This window comes from Miniopterus natalensis, chromosome 1 (genome assembly GCF_054644295.1).
Source record: "Miniopterus natalensis isolate mMinNat1 chromosome 1, mMinNat1.hap1, whole genome shotgun sequence".
Taxonomy (NCBI): Eukaryota; Metazoa; Chordata; class Mammalia; order Chiroptera; family Miniopteridae; genus Miniopterus; species Miniopterus natalensis.
In genome coordinates, this window is record NC_142081.1 from 61,551,611 (window position 1) to 61,571,198 (window position 19,588).

Genomic DNA, 19,588 nt, shown 5'->3' on the forward strand with positions numbered 1-19,588 from the left:
TGTAAGTCAGCCAGTAGGTGGCGCTGAAGTCCCACACCTCGTATTTCCTCAGAAACCAAATGAGTTCGTCCCTCACCAGCCCCCCACCTTCAAGGCTGGAGAAAAATCATTTCCAAATGATCAGGTCTGAACACAACAAGCCATCGGACCAGTCTTTCTCATCATGCCATCTAGGTGGTTTCCTTCTCAGTGCGCACTATTACTTAAGCGGCTCTGTTTCGCCATTTGCTTACACCACCAGATTAAAAAGAGAAGGGACCTAGAAGAAAAGGCAGCTGGCAGCGTTCAACCTGCATGCAGAACGAGGAAACGCCCTGCACGCGCCTCCACACATTGAAGAACAAGAAATTTAAATCACCCGTTAGTTTTCATGTAAGAATTCTGATTTACGCAAGAGAAATTTTCCACATAGGGATTCAGGTAACATTATATTACTAGTTAGTCTTCTAGACCAATTTGGAAACTGGGTGTGTTAACTATAAAGATCCAAGGTGAAATAAAAACCGTTTTATCACCATGATTTTTAATGAAGAAACTTGTTTAAAATTGTAAAGGAAAAAACGGGGATGGGATGGCAAAATCTTAGCAGCAAAGTGGTTAAAACAATTTGAAAATATTAATGCACAAACATTAAAATATTAAAGCATATATGTTGCATATAAAATACAGTACAGAACCAGGAGTTGCACTATACTGATTAGTGCTCAACAGAAGAAATGATTATATTTGTTCTTCCCAGAAGTATATACACAGTTCGTTTCCACAGCATTTTCCTATATAATAGCCAGCAAGTTATTTTCTTCAGTTATTCACACCTTGCTCAAACCTGAATTATAAACTCTGCACTTACAAATATGAAAATTTATTCACAAGGAAAACCAATATTCCCATTCCACCAATAAAAAGTAATTTTGAAAGTTAACAGTCTATTCTAGGTAACCAAGTTTAGCTGAAAACTTCAGGGATGAAGATCATCTGGTGTAGCAGCGTCCAAATATATAAACAGTAAAAATAAGACTTAAAACTGCTGCTACAGTGTCACGTTTGGATTTAGTGCATCCAATTGATTTTTAGTACAAAACTAGAAATAACCTCTTCTTCATAACATCTATAGTTATCAATATATTTTTCTTCTTTTCAATGTGAAATAATACTTCAAGATGATCTATATACACAATGTTGTCAGTTCAAGCTGTCATATAAATATAAAATGCTTTCTTAAAAAAAAGTATTTTACAGACAGGTAGTGTTATATACATTGTTCAGTTTGATCTGGGGCAAAAGAAGACAGCTAACACATGCTTAAGTGTGAACATAAAAAGAATGACACATAAATGACATTTAAAAACCTGCATAGAAAATTAGCTTCAAATGGTAGTGTGAGTTTAATGTTTATCACTTCTGAAACTTCAAGCCATTGAAAAAAAGGCACGCTTCTCAACTTTATCCCTCTAAGGGAATGTTCTTAAAGAACCTCTTCCTTGATTAGAGTTTGAATGTAATACTTAAAAAAATTAAGACAATTTGATCCCAAAGTACTTTAAATAATTTGTTGGAACATTTATCCAACGACTTTGTAAAAAAAAAAAAAAAAAATCCAGTAATACAATGCTCTGCAAAAGAAATAAATTTTTATGTACAAGATATTTCATTCACAATGTTGGATTAAATACTTCCCTGGGATAGTTTAGCACACACTTTAACATAAAATAATCTTGCTTCTGGCCGGTTTAAATACAGTAAAATAAAATGCAACTGAAAAAAGCTATTGTTGTTACATGAATAATGAGCACTGAGTATTAAGCTAAAAAAAATTAGTAACACAGCCGAACAAATTCTGGGTTAGCAAAATGATAAATGGAGATCTCAGGAGGAAACTTTGACATTAATTATCCAGTTACACTTTTTTGCCTTGTAAAATATTTGTAAATGCAATATAATTTTCTTGAAGGAGGAAACTCTGAAAGAAAACAACTTGCTGGTTGAATACCACAAAAAACAAAACAACAATCCCCAAACCTCATTTTTTTCTCTGTTTACTCAGTCTCTTTTTATATAAAAATAAGTGTTACGTTCCCATCAGAACACTAGACAATTACATCTGTGCTTTAAAAAAAAGTTGGTCACTCAAGGCTATTAGAATATTTTTAAGAATTTTAGATTACCAGAATGTACAGATATAACTCAATATAAACCGTAGCCAAAGGGAAATGATGGAAATATCAAATCATTCACATGGAATAAAAACGTTATATTAACTAGATGAGTAAAATATTCAAAATATAATGGAATGTGACAGTAGATATATGCACATCTACTTCAGAACTAGGAAGGGGAAGAAAAGTTTAATATGTCATAATTCGTACCCTATATTTAGTTAAATATAAACATTTGTTATTTATACATAAAACCGCTTTCAAAAAACAATAAATGATTTAGTTGCACTTGTTTAACTTCTTATAATGTCCAAGTGTTAACTTTTCTTAGACTGAAATCAGTTGTCCCCTAGTGCACTTTTAGTTCATGTCCTAATGAATTCAAACCTTTAAAAGTCCCATCACCTAATACATAAATATACAAAAATGCCAAAAATTAATCCCTTTTAGTTGGATCATGTTTTAGGTTCACTTTTTATAGCCGATAACCAGAAATGGTTTCCTTTCGCAAATATGCTTTACAACCTGTAACAAAACAAGCCATGCGCTCAAGGGAAAAGTTAGGCATGGCGGGCATCCGTGAGACGCCAAGAACTGAGGAGTTCTGCCTCCTCCACGAGTGGCCCCTACGACCCCAGGCAAGATTTCATGTTGCTTGCCGAAAGCTTCCACAAATCCAAGTTAGCTCATTCCTGGAAACAAAGATTACAAACTCATCCCGGCACTGGACCCTTTCATCCAGCAGCTTTGTGTTTCCCACCACAACACCCACACGCCTCCCCACAGCGGTGGCACATTCTCAGAGGGACGTAGCAGCACATACACGGCACAATGAACGACAGAGCTACCAGCGCTAACCATCGCAAGCAGAACTTGTCATCGCTAGTGTCACATGAACAGGGATCAGAAAAATCTCCCTCTGAGTCCGACATACAATGATACAACATGCTCTCGGCACAGAGCATGCAACTAACTTGATATATGCATCTCTTAATGGGGTCTGGAGCATCCTGGCACTTCCCCCTGCCATTTTCTTCATGATTAAACCTCTCCTGGCAGTATACGCAGCGAGAACGTTCACCATCTTCTTTCCTTCGTTTTGACTTCTTAAATTTTAATGAGGAAGGCTGTGTCTTGAATTCCTCAGAGTCTTTGAGTGAACTTAACTTAGTCTCATCTCCACAAGAGTACAGATAGTCTGATTTTTTACTGTCTGGTTTAGAAAACTGAATACTGGAGTCATTATCATCTCTCTCCAAGTCATTTTTCCACATGTCAGGATGTCTGTAGTCTGCATAGCGACGTATTAAGATGTCTCGTGGGTTTATTCTGACGATCTCATCCTCATCTTGAAAGCTGACGTGTCGGATTGATTTCAAAGGGACCTAAAAAGGAAGAGATGAAAACTGCAATAAAAACCGTAAATGCAAATTTTGTGTGTCAACTTGACTGGGCCACAGAGTCCAGATATTGGTCAAACATCACTCTGAATGTTTAAGTAAAGACGTATCTTGGCTGAGATTCACATTTCAATCGGTGGGCTGTAATGAGTGAAAATCATCCTCCACGACATAGGTGAACCATATCCAGTCAGCTGAAGGCCTGAATAGAACAAAGACTGACTGCAGCTCTTCTCTGCTTCTCAAGCCCGACCGCTTTCCCTGCGGCTTGTGGACACATACCTCCACTACCACATGCGCCGATTCCTTAACAAGTTTCCGTATATATGCACATCTTATTGATTCCGTTTCTCTGGAGACCCTGACTCATATTTTGGTATCGAGAAGTGGGCTGCTGTAACAAATATCTAAAAACATGGAGATGGCTTTGGAACTAGGTAATGGGTAGAGGCTGAGTTTCGAGAGTTTCAAGGCACGTTATAAAAAGCCTTGAAGAGACTATTGGTAGAAATGCGGACTTTAAAAGGGTTTCTGGGTGAGACCCCAAATGGAAATGTGGTAAAAAAATGTGAACAAATTGGATTCTAGTGTTTTGTGGGAGGTAGAACTTGTGAGTAAGCATGTTCTGAAGAAAACACCAAAGGCGTGGCCCTGCTGGGGTTGGCTCAGTTGGCTGGAGTGTCGTGCTGTACACCAAAGGCTGCAGGTTCAATTCCTGGTCAGGGCACATACCTAGGTTGCGGGTTCGATCCCCAGTCAGGGTGCAACCGACTGATGTCTGTCTCTCTCTCTAAAACTCAGTAAACATATCCTCAGGTGAGGATTAAAAAAAAAAAATACCAAAGGTGTGGCTAGACAATCATAGGTTTAAGAGGTTGTGGGTGTGACTCATAGATCTTAACAACCATCTCAGCTGAAATGCTGCCAGGCTGGATCTAAGGGGACAGAGTTGAGAGGAAACGAATCAAAGCTGTTGAAGTTACAGTATTTAGAAGGACTGGCAAACAGAGCTATCTGGCTGAGAACACGCATTATCTTTTAAGGGAAGAAATGAGAATGTTGGGGCTGTCTCCTCAGTTCAACAGGACAGGGCCACTTCCTCAAGCTTCAGTGGGCCAGGAAGCCTAGGGCCAAGGGCATGGGGCCACCCTCCCCCGAGGACAAAACATCAAGCCAAAGAGGATTATTTTCAAGCCTTAAGGTCTAATGGAATTTGCTCTGCTAGGGTTTGGACTTGTTTGAGAAGCTCATGACTCCTTTCTTCTTTCCAGTTTCTCCCTTTTACAATAGAAATGTGTATCCTATGCCTTTCCCGCCATTATATTTTGGAAGCAGGTAACTTCTCTGGTTTCCCAGGTAGAGAGGTATTTTGTCTCAGGATGAATCATACTTGAGTCTCACCCACTCCTGATTTAGATGAGACTTGGGACTGAGTGCTGATGCTGGAATGGGTTAAATTTTCGGGCTGTTGTGATGAAGTGAATTTTTACATGTGAGAAAGGCATGAATTAAGGAGGACCAGAGGGTAGACTGTTATGGGCTGAATTGTGTCTTCTCCAAATTCACAAGTTGAGGCCCCAACTTCCACTAACTCAACAAGTGACTACATTTAGACATAGGGCCTTTTAAAAGGTGATCAAGTTGAAACGAGGCCCTTGGAGTGAACCCTAATCCACTACGACTGCTGTACTTTGTTGTTATTGTTAATCCTCACCTTAGGATATTTTTTCCATTGTTTTTTTAGAGAGAGTGAACCAGGGTGGGGAGGGAGGAAAAGGGAAAGGGGGAGAGAGAGAGAGAGACATCGATGTGAGACACACAAATTGGCTGCCTCCTGCTGCACCCTGAGCGGCACCGAGGATCGATCCTCCAACCCAGGTACTACCCTTGACCAGGAATAGAACTTGCGACCCTTTAGTGCATGGGTCAACGCTCTAACAGCGGACTGATATACGTTTAAGAAGAGGAAACTGAACACAAAGAGAGACACTGGGAATGTGTATGAAACAGCAGAGAACAGCAAGGACACACCAAGAAGGTGGCCACTTGCAAGCAAGGAGAGAGGCCTCCGAAGAAACCAAATTGCTAACACCTTGACCTTGGACTCCAGTTTCCAGAATCATAAGAAAATAAATTTTTGTTGTTGTTCCAGCCACCTAGTCTGTTGTACTTTGTTATGATAGCCCTAGCAAACAAATATACAAAGACATACTTTTCAAAGCTTGGCTATGCAGTTCTCTGAAAATGACTTAAAATGTACCACACCACATACGCATACATGTACACGAACACATATACACAACCCTCCTAGCCCCTCCTTCTGGGTAGACTGTCTCCTTGAGGCCAAGAAGCAAAGGAAATCTTTTGGAGATAAATCATATGGGGTCTAAATCAAAATGACCCTTTTTTTACCCACACAGATGGGCTTTTATAAGTCATATTTGTATCTCCTAGCCCCAGTCCCTGGACAGTGACTAGTCTACAAGCAAACACCTGACCCAGGTTGGGGCAAACTTCTATTCCTCAGATATTTGGTATTGACGCTCAAAAAAATTCCAGGTCTGGGCTAAAGGTGAAGTGATTAATGCAGTCCATTAAATTAACAACGTACAATTCTTATTGGTTCTATCTGGTGATAAATACACTGCCGATATCCCCCAGACACACACCAGAAATGTGGATAGAACTTACGTATTTGGGTTTACAAACATATATGTAGCAAATTTATACACTAAAACTCTTTTTCTTATGCAATTCAACTATATAGAGAATTAGAAGGACTAGAAAATTTCACTTAAATGTTTATTAGTTATAGCCCACATCAGAAGATAAACTAAGATAACTTACCTTATTTTGGGACTTTAGGCCTCCACATTCCTTGGATATCTGCCGCTGTGCATATTCTATACTTCTGCCTGGAATGTCTAGGCTTGGATGACTGAATGTTATCTAAAGCACAAATAATTTCTATTTAAGTGACAAAAGAATGCACTTCTTACATTTAATAAAACTATATACAGTGTAGATTCCAAAATTTCACAGCCTATTAGTGGTGAAGATTTTCAAAATGTTGAGTCATCCTATGTATTATATAAATGTAGGTCTTTGCTTATACACTTAAAATTTAAATTAAAAAGTAATACGCCAGGCTGGGCATGGCTCAGCAGTTTGACTCCCGGTCAGGGCACATGCCTGGGGTGCAGACTCGATCCCCAGTCAAGGGTGTGCAGGAGGCAGCCGATCAATGACTCTCTCATCACTGATGTTTCTCTCTCTCTCTCTCTCTCCCTTCCTCTCTCTGAAATCAATAAAGATATATTAAGAAAAAAAGTAATATAGAATTCTGGTTTCTGGTTCTGCATGTAAGCAGCTTTTAAGTTGCCTCACTGTCCTAACAAGTAAAAAAAGAACACAATCAACATCACTTCTCGGGTCCATAAGAGAGAGAAGGGCACAAGGCAAGCCACTGCCTCCAAGACTGGAGAGACAGACAGAATAAAGAAAGTAACGGCTTTATAGAGCAGACTCATGAGTGATAAATGCCATGGAAACCAGTGCTGGGGTAGGAAAAGCTGAACTGTAATTGAAGAATTGCTGAGAGCTCAGTGTGGACAACAATGAGTTAAATACTCCAGGAGGTCCCAGTCATAGTAAGTCACCTAACTCCTGTGAGTTCACCTGCAGGAGGCTCAGCCAGGTCCCCACAGTAAATATCAGAAAAATCCCAAATGCTTCCAGTAGGGGGAGGGGAAAAAAAGAACCATTTTGAAATTAGCGAGCACTTTGCTTTTAACAAAGTCTGTCCTCAGGAGAAACTAGTTAACCAGAGTCTGACCTCCTGGGGTATCATCAGAACCTATCTGACCTAGGGAAAAAGAAATACACAACTCCAGTCCACTCTAACCACTCCACCCACCCCAGGCAGAGGAGGAAAAACTGAGAAACGTTTGTACATGGCTCAGACTAAAAGAGACCCAATCACAGGACTGTAAGAATGTCTCCTCTCCCTACACACCACTGCATTACTAAAGGCCTATTTACAAGAGTTCCTTTTACCCAGTACATCATGTGGAGCTATCAAAAAAATATTACAAAACATATCAAACAGCAAAAAACCAGAATCTGAAGAGACAGAGAACAAGCATCAGAAACCAGACATGACAGGGATGCTGAAACTGGGAAAGCAGGAATTTAAAACAACTATGATTCATATGCTCAGGGCTCTAATGGATAAAGTAAACAGTATGCAAGAACAGATGGGCAATGAGAGGAGAGATGGAAATCCTAAGAACAACAACAAAATGCCAGAGATCAAAAACACTAAGAGAAATGAAGAATGCCTTTGATGAGCTTAGTAGAGTAGACACGGCTAAGGAAAGAATCTCTGAGTTTGAGAATGTATCAATAAATACCTCAAAACCAAAGCAAAAAGAACACAGATTGGAAAAAATGAATGAAATATTCAAGAACTGTGGGATAAATGCAAGAGGCATAGCATATGTGAAAAAGGAACATCAGAAGAACAGAAGAAATCTTTGAAACAATAATGTCTGAGAATTTACCCAACTTAATGTCAACCACAGACCCAGGAAGCTCAGAGAACACCAAGCAGGGATAAATGAGCCAAAGTGAACCTAAGCATAATATTTGCAGACTATAAAAATAAAATCAAAGAAAAAAAGAAAATCCTGAAAGAAGCCAGAGGAGGAAATACCTTTCTTACAAAGAAGCGAAGATGAGGATGACATCTGACTTCTCCTCAGAAACCATACAAGGAAGACGACAGTGGAGTAAAACATTTATAAAGTATTGAGAGAAAATGCCCACCAACCTACAGTTCTGTACCCTGTGAAATTAGCCTTCAAAAGTAAAGGAGATAGATATGAACAATTCCTCAGGTGAACAAACATCAAGGAAATTTGTTCCCAGTACACCTGCCTAAAGAAATGTTACCAGAAGTTCTAAATTTCAAGAGATGGAAAATAGTGTAGGTCAGAAACTCGAATATACATAAGAATGGAAGAATATTAAAGAAAAAATAAGTAAAAATGGAATAAAACATTTTATTTTCTAAGTTTAATTGATCTAACAAAAAAGTATGTTCAGAAAGACAGCAACAATGTCTTACATTATCAAGTACATGCTTATATATAGTAAAATGCTTATATATAGTAAAATCACTATATATTGCTTATATATAGTAAAATGAGTGACAGCAATGATATAAGGGATGGGAGGAGGAAACTAGGATTATTTTATTATAAGATACTTGCTCTACCTATAAAGTAGTTTAGTGTTATTTGAAAATGGACGTAAATTAATTGTAACTGTATATTGTAAACTGTCCAGCCACCACTTAAAAAAGAAAGAAAGTATAACTGATATGTGAAAAAGGAGAGAAAATGGAATCTCATAAAATGTTCAATAAATCCACAAAAGACTTTGGGAAAAGTGAAATACAAAAATAGAAACAAAGAACATGGGTAACAAATAGAAAATTGTAACAAATATGATAGAAATTAGTCCAACTATATCAATAATCACTTTGAACATTAATGGCCTAAATATTCTAATTAAAAGACAGAGATCGCCAGAGTGAATTAAAAAAATAAGACCCAACTATATGTTGTCCATAAGAAACCCACTGTAAATATAAAGATACATATAAAGTAAAAGTAAATGGATGAAGAATAATATACCATGCCAACACTAATCAAAAGAAAGCAGGAGTGGCTGTATTCATTTCCAACAGACTTCAAAGCAAGGAAAATTAACAGTGATAATAAAGGATATCACTGGAAAAGGGGTCAGTTCTCCAAGAAGACATAACAATCCTTAGCAAATATGTGCTTAACAAAAGAGTGTCAAATTCCATGAGGCAAAAACTGATAGAGCTGCAAGAAGAAATAGATGTACCCATTATTGTAGCTGGAGACGAAATGGACAGATCCAACAGACAGAAAATCACTAAGGACAAAATTGAACACAGTAATACCATCCATCAAGTGGATATAATTGACATCTGCAGACTCTACTTCATCCAGCAGCAGCAGAACAGACATTCTTCTAACCCAGAAAGACCACATCCTGGGCCAAAAAAACAGATCTTAACAAAAATAAAAAAAAGAATTCTTACAATGCCTGCTCTCAGGCCACAAAGGAATTAAGCCAGAACTGAGTAAGAGAGAGGTAACTGAAAAATTGCAATACACGTGTAGATTAAATAACATACTTCAAAGTAACGTGTGAGTCAAAAAGAAATCTCATGAGAAATTAAAAGGTATTTTGAACTAAATGAAAACAAAACAACTTATCAAACTGTGGGATGCAGTGAAACAAGTGCTTAGAGAGAAATTGATAGCACTGAATGCATATAATTAGGAAAGAAGACACATCTAAAATCAGTAATGTAAGTTCTCACCTTAGCAAAGCAGAAAAAATCCAAAAGAATAAGAATAAGAATTAGAATAGAAATCAATAAAGAGAATTAACGAAATAAAAAACTAGTTCTTTGAAAAGAATCAACAAAATTGACAAGCCTCTAGTCAGGCTAGCTAAGAAAAAGAGAGGACACAAAGGACTAATATCAGCAATGAAAAAGGGAATATCACTACAGATCCCACGAAAATTAAAAGGATAATGAAAGAATATTATGAACAGCTCTACACCCACAAATTTGATAGCCGAGATGAAATGGATTGATTCCTTGATAGGCACTATCTGCCAAAACTCAATAGACAATTTGAATAGGCCTGTATCTATTAAAGAAGTTGAATCAATAATTTTTCAAAACAGAAAGCACCAGATCCAGATGGGTTCACTTAAGGAATAAATTATGCCAATTTTCTACAATCTCCTACAGAAGATCCAAACAGAGGAAATACTTCCTAACTCGTTCTATAAGGCCAACATTACTGTAATACAAAAACATTACAAGAAAAAAAAAATCCCTACAGACCAGTTATCTCAAATAAGCATTGATGAAAAAATCCTCAACTAAATATCAGCAAGTCCAACCCAACAATGTACAAAAAGAATTACATGCCATGACCACATGGGATTTTTCCCAGCTATACACGGCTGGTTCAACATTTAAAAATCAATTAATGTAATCCATCAACAGAGTAAAAAAGAAAAAGCACACAATCTTATCAACAGATAGAGAAAAAGCACTTGAAAAAATCCAATACCCATTCATGATAAAAACTCTCAGTAAACTAGAGATTGCAGAGAACTTCCTCAACTTACAAAGAATACCTACAAAAACTTTACAACTAACATCACTGTTAATGGTGAGAAATTTGAAGCTCTCCCGCTCAGATCAGATACAAGGCAGGAATGCCCCCTCTCGCCACTCCTTTCCAACACTGTACTAGAATTTCTAGCTAATGCAATAAGACAAGATAAGAAAATACAAGGTATAGTTTGAGGGAAGAAATAAAACTGTCTTTATTCTTAAATAACATGATCACCTCTGTAAAAAAATCCAAAAGAATCAACAAAATAACTCCTGCAACCAGTAAGTGAATTATACATAGCAAAGCTGCAGGATACAAGGTTAATACACAACAGCCAATCACTTTCCTATATACCAATAATGAACAAGAGGAATTTGATATTTAACATTTGATATTAAAGTATGTACAAGAGCTACAAGAGAAAAGCCACAAAACTCTGAGGAACAAAATAAAAAAAGTAAATGCAGAGATATTCCCATGTTCATGTACTGAGTGACTCAGTATTTTCAAGATGTTAGTTCTTCCCCAAATGGCCTATAGCTTCAATACAATCCCAATTAAATCCCAGCAAGTTATTTTGTAGATATCGACAAACTGATTCTAATGTTTATATAGAGAGGCAGAAGACTCGGTAGCCAACACATTTTGAAGAATAAAGCTGGAGTACTGGTATTACCTCATCTCAAGACTTACTATAAAGCTGCATTAAGGCAGTGTGATACTGGCACAGGAGTAGACAAATAGGTCAATGGGACAGAAGAGATGACCTTGTTTATGATAATGACTTTTTAGATACAACATCAAAGGCATGATGATACATGAAAGGAGTAAATGATAAACTGTATTTCATTAAAATTAAAAATTTCTGTTCTGCAAAATAGAATGTCAAGAAAATGAGAAGACAAGCCACAGACTGGGAGAAAATATTTGTAAAAATATCTGACACAGGATTATTATCCAAAATATACAAAGAACTAAAAATAAATAAATAAACAAACAAACAAGAAACCAACCAACCTGATTAAAAAGTGGGCCAAAGCCCTAGCCAGTTTTGTTCAGTGGTTAGAGCGTCAACCCAAGGACTGAAGGGTCTCAGGTTGAACCCTGAACAATGGCACATACCTTGGTTGCAGGCTTGATCCCCAGCCCAGTCAGGGCGCATATGGGAGGCAACCAATGGATGTATCACTCTCACATCCATGCCCCTACCCTGCCTGACAAGCAATGTAAAAAATATCCTCGGGCGAGAATTTGGAAAAAAAAAAAAGTGGGCCAAAGACCCCCAACAGACAGTTCACCAAGGAAGATATACAGATGGCAAATAGCATATGAAAAGATGCTACACACCATGAGTCATTAGGGAAATGCAAATTAAAACAACCACGAGATACCCCTGCACATCTACTTTAAGTCCTCACGCTTAACTTGCTTGATAGGTTCCTGAGCTGCAGTGAATGACACATAACAAAACCAACTTAACCATAGGCTAACTGATATAAACAAGAGCTAAGTTCCTATGGCATCTCCTCCAGGTTATAATGAAACCACCTTGAGGATCTCCTGTGTTGGAATGGCCAATATCCAGAACGACAATACCAAATGCTGACAAGGATGTGGAGCAACAGAACCACATTCACTGCTGGTGGGGATGCAAAATGGTATAGCTACTTTGGAAGATAATTTGGCAATTTCTTACAAAATTAAAGATACTCTTTTCATATGATCCAGCAAATGCACTACTTGGTATTTACCCAAAGAATTTAAAAACTTATGTCCACACAAAAACCTTACACAAATGTTTATAGCAATTTTATTCATAACTGACAAAACTTAGAAGCGAGCAAGATGCCCTTCATGGAGTGAATGAATAAACTGCTCCATCCAGACAATGGAATAGTATTCAGTGTTAAAAGGAAAACACAGGGAAGCTTATATGTTACCAACGGAAAGGAACCAATCTGACAAGGCTGCATACTGTAGGATTCCAACCACATGATTGATATACTGGTAAAGGCAAAACCAAGGAAACAGTAAAAAATATTAGTGGTTATCAAGGGTTGTGTAAGTGTGTGTGTGGGGGGGAGCAGATGAATAGGCAAAGCACAGAAGGTTTTTAGGGTAGCAAAAAACTACATGATGCTATAACGATGCATACATATCGTTATACATTTGTCCAAACCCAGGGAATATACCACACCTTATTTACATAAGAGTGAACCCTTATGTAAATTTTAACTTTGAATAATTACAATGTATCAATGTATGTAATTGTAACAAATGTACCACTCTGGTGGTAACTTTCACTTTTTTGCTATGTATTAATTTACACACACAAATGCATGCATGCATATATGTACAGCTTAAAAAAAATTTAAATAGGACCTTTTGCACTCTGCCTTACTTTTTTACACTTAATGATATATCATAGACACTTTTCTATTTTTTTAAAAATATATTTTTATTGATTTTTAGAGCGAGAGGAAGGGAGAGGAGAGAAACATCAATGTGAGAGCAAAACATCGATCTGCTGTCTCCTGCACACCCCCTACCAGGGATCAAGCTGCGATCTGGGCTCGTGGCCTGACGGAGAATTGGATCAGCAACCTTTCGGTGCACAGGGCGCCACCCAACCAACTGAGCCACACCAGCCAGGGCAGTTTTCTATGTTTAGACATACAGCTTTAATCTTATCTTTTTAAAATCACTCTTTTTTCGTTTTTGTCTATTTTTCTAACCTTATTTTTTTAACAGCAGCTTAATATTCCATTGAATGAATAACTTTTAACTTATTTAGCTAGCCTAATTAATATACACATAGGCTTTCCCAGTCTTCTGTTATAAACAACATAGCAACAAATATTCTTATATATTTACCTTTAATACACATGTCCAAGTATATCTTTGTATCACAAATTTCTACAAATAGAATTGCTGAATTAAAAAGTTTGTATACGTCAATTCAAAAAGGAATTTAAATGGATATATCCAACTTGAACCACCTTCTACTTTGTAGTGTCTTAAACAGAGAAGGAAGTTTAATGAAATTAGTTAAAAACTGAAGAGGTTCCCAACCTTTTTTCCTGTAATTTTAAAATTTTACTTTCATTAGCACTTTAATCACATAGGACATAAAGAGAAATAAAAACATTTCTATTTTAATTATCCTATAGAACCAAAGGGCTGATGTGGAATGAAGTGGATTATGGAATTTTATTTTCTCTAACCTGTCTTTATTCTCCACTCTTCTATGTCCAGTTACCTCTACCCAGTATGGAAAATTAAGAGCTAACACTTAGTTTTCCTTGAAGTTTCAATATTCAAGTATACAGGGTGTCCCAAAAAATGAATACTCATTTTAACAACTGATAGCTCAATTCAGAAAGTGAAATGTATTTAACAAACACTGCCTTTATAGTCAAATTATAATGCATGTGTATACATTTTCAGGGACTCCCTATATTTGATTTCCTAATAAATACATAGGACTAGTCTCTATGGAAAGCACAGTGAAGTAGAAAAAGGGCTCTTATGCTCACGCGTAGGATGATAAAGTGTAAATAAACTTGCAAAGTTATATAACTACAACTTAGGGTGAAATACGTAAGAATTCAGGAATTAATGGAGGAAGGAGGTGCTATGATTAAATGCTCTGAAAAAGATTCATGAAGAAAAAGAAACTGAAAGTAAACACGGAATAAAGCCAAGTATTTGTTCAGGTTTTGTTTTTTTAAAAGATGGAAGAGCATTATAGAAAAGTAAGCAGAGAAAATTTTTTATTTTTCCCCCTGATAGATGTACTTCTTAAATAAATACAGTGATAAGTTATGTATTAAATATACTATATTCCCGAGGTTTATTTTTAAAGTAAAATGTCCACTTTTTAACTTATTACTTAAATTTCACTGTCTCAGAAAAAAGTCACTAATAGCACCAAAACACACGCACTTTGAAACTACTCGAGTTAATAGAGTCTAATACTATTAATCCTCTCACACAACCTTTACATGAAAAAACAAATGGACAATGCTGGCTTTTACACTTATTAAGCACAGATGTTGTAAGATACACCCCAATTCACCAATAATTTTTAATACCCAGGGTATGCTGCAGGTCTTCAGAAGAATTTACTAGCTGAAAAAGCCATGGGAGATACTTCTTTAAAGCTGGTCACAAATGAAATTTTAAAAGGACATTTACAATGGCAACAACTACAAAATGGCACAAAGAATCTTATAAAAGACATGTATCTTTTCATGAAGAAAATGTAAAGCTTTATTGAGAGATAAAGAATAGCTAAACAGAGGGATATATTATATTCAAAAATAAGAAGGCTAAATTTTCCCCAAAACTAAGAGATTCAGTGCAATTAAAATACAAACTGCATATGGATTTTTCACCAAATTTCATAAGCTGACTCTAAATTTTTTGCAAGAGTAAATAGCCAAAACGTTTTGTTTTTGTTTTTAAATCTAAGAGGAACAAGAACGTAGGGGCACTTATTTTACAGATATTAAGATTTCTTAAGAGCTAAAGTAATTCTATAGAAAAGAAGATAATATGGCAGTGATGGCAGGAAGAACAAACCAATAGGTCAGATTAGAGAAACCAGAAATGGATCTCAACAAATACAGAAACTTGATATTTGACAGATACGGCATTCCACATCAATGGTGAAAAGGCTCCAATAAATGGTGCTGAAGCAATTAATTATACACATGGTAAAAATGAAACTGGATTCCTATCACAGAAGAGAAATCAGTTTAAACTGGGTTATAGACAAAACTAAAATTTTTAGTACAAAATAGGAAGAAAAATCTTTGAAACAAGGATAGGGAGGTGTTTATAAAAAACACCACCAGAAAAAGAATGATAAATTCAAATGCATTAAAATTTAGAATATCTGTTCATCAAACCCATACAGAGAGTGAAAAACAACCATAAACTACAACATGCTGGCCATAAATAAAACAGAAAAAGGAGAAGTGACACAGAAAATTTTATTGCTCAGTAACAAGGTTATTATATAAGAACATGAAGCTAAAATTAGTGTGCAAAGGAACAACCATGGCTATTTCTCTAATCTTTCAAATGCTCAATATATATGGCTTGTACTCAAAGAACACATGAATCCTATAGATTAACTCATCCCAGAGCCTTTTGTAGCCCACCAACCTCAGAAGCCCGCTCCTATATACCCTAAAGAAACTCCTGTGCATGAATAGCTGGGGGCCAACAAGCCTATACTAGTAGTATGCCCAATAACAAAATTATGGAAACAACTGAAATATCCACTGGCAGAAGAAAAATAAATTAAGTGGCAGAATTATCAAAAAAGCATAGGTGCCCTAGCCAGTTTTGCTCAGTGGTCAGAGCGGTGGCCCACGGACTGAAGGGCCCAGGGTTAAATTCCGACCATGGGCAAGTACCTCTGTTGCAGGCTGATCCCAGGCCTTGGTAGGGTGCTTGCTGGAGCAAAACCAATTGATGTGTCTCTCTCATATAGATCTCTCTCTCTCTCTCTCTCTCTCTCCCCCCCCTCCCTTCCACTCTCTGAAAAGCAATGGAAAAAATATCCTCGGGTAAGGATTTAAAAAAAAAAAAAAAAAGGCATAGAAATTCTAAGCAAACAAAATCCAAGGCAATGATAACTTCTAGAATGAAGAGAAGTAAACAGAAATGGGGGCATTCCTTTCTGTAAGTTTGGTGGTTTCTAGGTGTTCATTACATATCTTGTTTATGTATTAAATATGTCATAAATCTTTGATCATAAGCTCATCATTGGTGCATGTGGTCTTACGTCTCTATAGTGAAATAACCTCCAGATACTTGAAAGTAAGCAAAATTGAGTAAAAGAGCCACAACAGCTTCTAGGGATTACACTTAACTAAAACCTGAATGAGAAAATTAGCATTTTGAAAGAATGTACATCAAAAGGATATAAATAGCCCATGGAAGCATAGAAAATGAATCAAAAACAAACACCACAGAGAAAAAAACCTAAGTCACTCTTAAGTGACAATTCTCCATGGGTCTCACTTCTGCAGACCTAGTGAGCAGAGGCACTATCTGTCTTTGTTTCAGACTGTCTTTTCAAAGACCTGTGCTTAGTGAAACCCTTGTAAGATATAGTGTCTCCCCTTTAAAGTTAGGTTGTTTAGTATCCAGTATAACAAAAACAGTCTCCTTCCATGGCAAAAGTCAGGCAGGCTTATTGCCCATTAGAAAACATTTGGGTTCCCTAAGCACAGGGGTTCCCACTGTGTGTGTGTAACATCCATCTGAGCAACTCAGCACCAACGCAAGGGGACTTGGGAAGCAAGGGGAACCAACACAAACAGAAAGCTCATACTATTCTATTGTGCTGTGAGAAATGAAGTCCTTTGTCTCTTATCTAGCGGTCTTATGTCTTCTGGCAGCATCCATGCAACTAGAAAGTCAACTTGCTGGCCTTTAAGGAGGGTAAAATCTTAGACTCTTCATATTTCTTGGCAGTGAGGAAGCAGTCTAGTTAGTCCTGGCAAGGCTGTTCTTCTCTTGTAGAGAAGGGTCTATCAAACTATCCTAGATGAATGCAATCAAACATTCAAAGCATTTAATTACTCTGTTGAGCATATACATATACAAAGCTACCTTTTGGTAATGATGTAGTATCTCATGAAGATCTATTTTATGCAGACAATGTACGAAACAAGCTGTTACTAGTACCACAGTCCACAAAATGGCTTAAGATAAATTTTACATTATGATTTTACACAGTTTTCTTAAACTTGATTATTTTAATATTTGAAAGATTGATTCGAGTCTTACTATCATGACTAAATAAGGTTTCTAATCTGCGGTTGAGGGCCAGATTCTATATTATGGAAAATTCACTCTCTGAGATCTTTTTGGTGACATCCAAATGGACAACTGGCACATAATCCTAACAGTACTGTGCTAAATGCAAGTGTGTACTTTTCTACATGGTGACTACTTCAACCGTCACACCACTACCATCACTGCCATTCTGGGAGAAGAGTTCAGTTCTTTTCCCTTCCATCAATTAATTAAAAAAAAAGCTTTAAGTTTATAGTTCCCTCAGCCAAAGAGGTAGGCCAAGAAAATTCCAAGGATACAGATGATGAATATTAGTCTACTGTTAACTGTGTGTTACATTCACCAGGTTTTTTCTTCCTATTCAACTATACGAATCAATGACCTAGTTCAGGATGTGCATATCTTCCCTCTCTCTTCCCACGGGATAAGTTTTTCTGCCCATTACTCAAGATGTTAAAATGTATTTTGTATTTAAAAGGGTTAAAGTGGGTATCTCCAGGCTTAACTGCCCTATTTCCTAAGATGTCTGAAAGTTTATGAGCAAATAGGACTATAACGTTCTGATATCCCAAAATTCTTGAAAAGGACATGCGGATTATGTATGTTCTGCTTCTAGTCTTGATATTATTTTTGCTCAAAGTAAAACTGGTTCAGAATTACTTTTTCCTTAATACAATTTTTCTTGCATTTCTTAAAGAATTTCATAATAAACTTAGACAAAAATGCATATATTATAATTTCTATCCCAGAAATGAGGCAGTTTGTTGGAGTAGTTATTGTGAAGGTCAAAATGAATTATATAAGGAAAGTGCTTTAAACAGTAGCCAGCACACAGTGGGCACCAGCTGTGATAAAAATTTAAAACTGCAATGATCAGATTTAATGAAATATAAAGGTGCCTATTTACATAAGGGAAACATTTTTTAATCTGAGCTAGAAGAAAAAGGAGGAGGAGAAGGGGAGAAAATTTACCATTTCTAAATAAGAACTCCAATAATTCAGCAGTTACTAACCTAGTGACTTTGTTCAGGTACTTAATGATTCTACGCATGAATTTCTTCACTGATAAAAACTAAAGATATTGGCTCTGCTCAAATAAAATAATGGACTCAAAAGCACTTAGTGAAGCACCAAAGGACTATAAAATGTCATTCTTATTTTAACAGTCTTCTCGATTTCCTAAGGCAATTATAGAGGTGGAATACATTATTAAAGTGTTCTATGTGATTTTCCATTTAATAGCTATTCTGAACATGAGAGCCAACCTACCCAAAGAAAAATTGAAGGGTTCTCATTTGCGTGTTGTTGCTTTCAAGTAGCTTTCTGTGTTACTTTATTTTCTGTAGAAATTAATGAAAAACACCAGGCAGGAATACTAACAAGTTTCATCATGACACTGCACATACCATTCCTTCTATAACATGTTAAAGGGAAAAAATGTCAAGAATATCAGTATAAACTGCAGTTCCAATGTACTAGGAAAAACAGAAACACTCATGTCTGACAGAACAAATAAGATAATCAAACGCTATCAAAGAAATAAGAGTCCTCTCTTGTCTTTTGAGAAGAAAAAAATCTCCCTGAAAATGGATGACAAAACTAATGTTTCAAAAATGGCCAACACGAAAGTGAAATGGGCTACAAAATCTGATGTGAGTAGGAAAAGTAAAATTTCAGTCAAGTAAATAATTTTCAACTGTCTGATCACAAGAAATACTTAGGATAATCATCACGAAAATTTAGATAACAGGATCCATGCTGTTACTGTGACTACTGCTGAGACCAATTCTCCTGAGTGACCAAACTTCCTAGAGGGTTAAAATATTTATTTAGAAAGAAAGGGGGGATCCCATAGTCACATTAACTATGGGACCTCTCGAGCTTTCTTTCCCACTGGGACCCTAAACAACATTAAAGTTTGCTAGTATTTAACCTATGTCTTAATGAGTCTTTAATCCAGTAAGATCATAAAGAAATG

General features: G+C 36.6%; 1 protein-coding gene across 2 annotated transcripts in view; it reads right to left on the reverse strand.

Annotated features, from left to right (window-relative positions):
* Positions 1-502: 502 nt before the first annotated feature.
* The window catches only part of SPRED1 (sprouty related EVH1 domain containing 1), a 104,861-nt gene continuing 85,775 nt past the window's right edge, over positions 503-19,588 (reverse strand). For both annotated transcript variants that reach the window (XM_016220393.2, XM_087822372.1), the window contains 2 exons: positions 6,404-6,505; positions 503-3,541 (listed from right to left, as the gene is read on the reverse strand). In XM_016220393.2, coding sequence (XP_016075879.2) covers positions 2,891-3,541; positions 6,404-6,505 — 753 coding nt within the window. In that variant the 3' untranslated portion in view covers positions 503-2,890. The remainder of the gene's footprint in view (positions 3,542-6,403; positions 6,506-19,588) is intronic.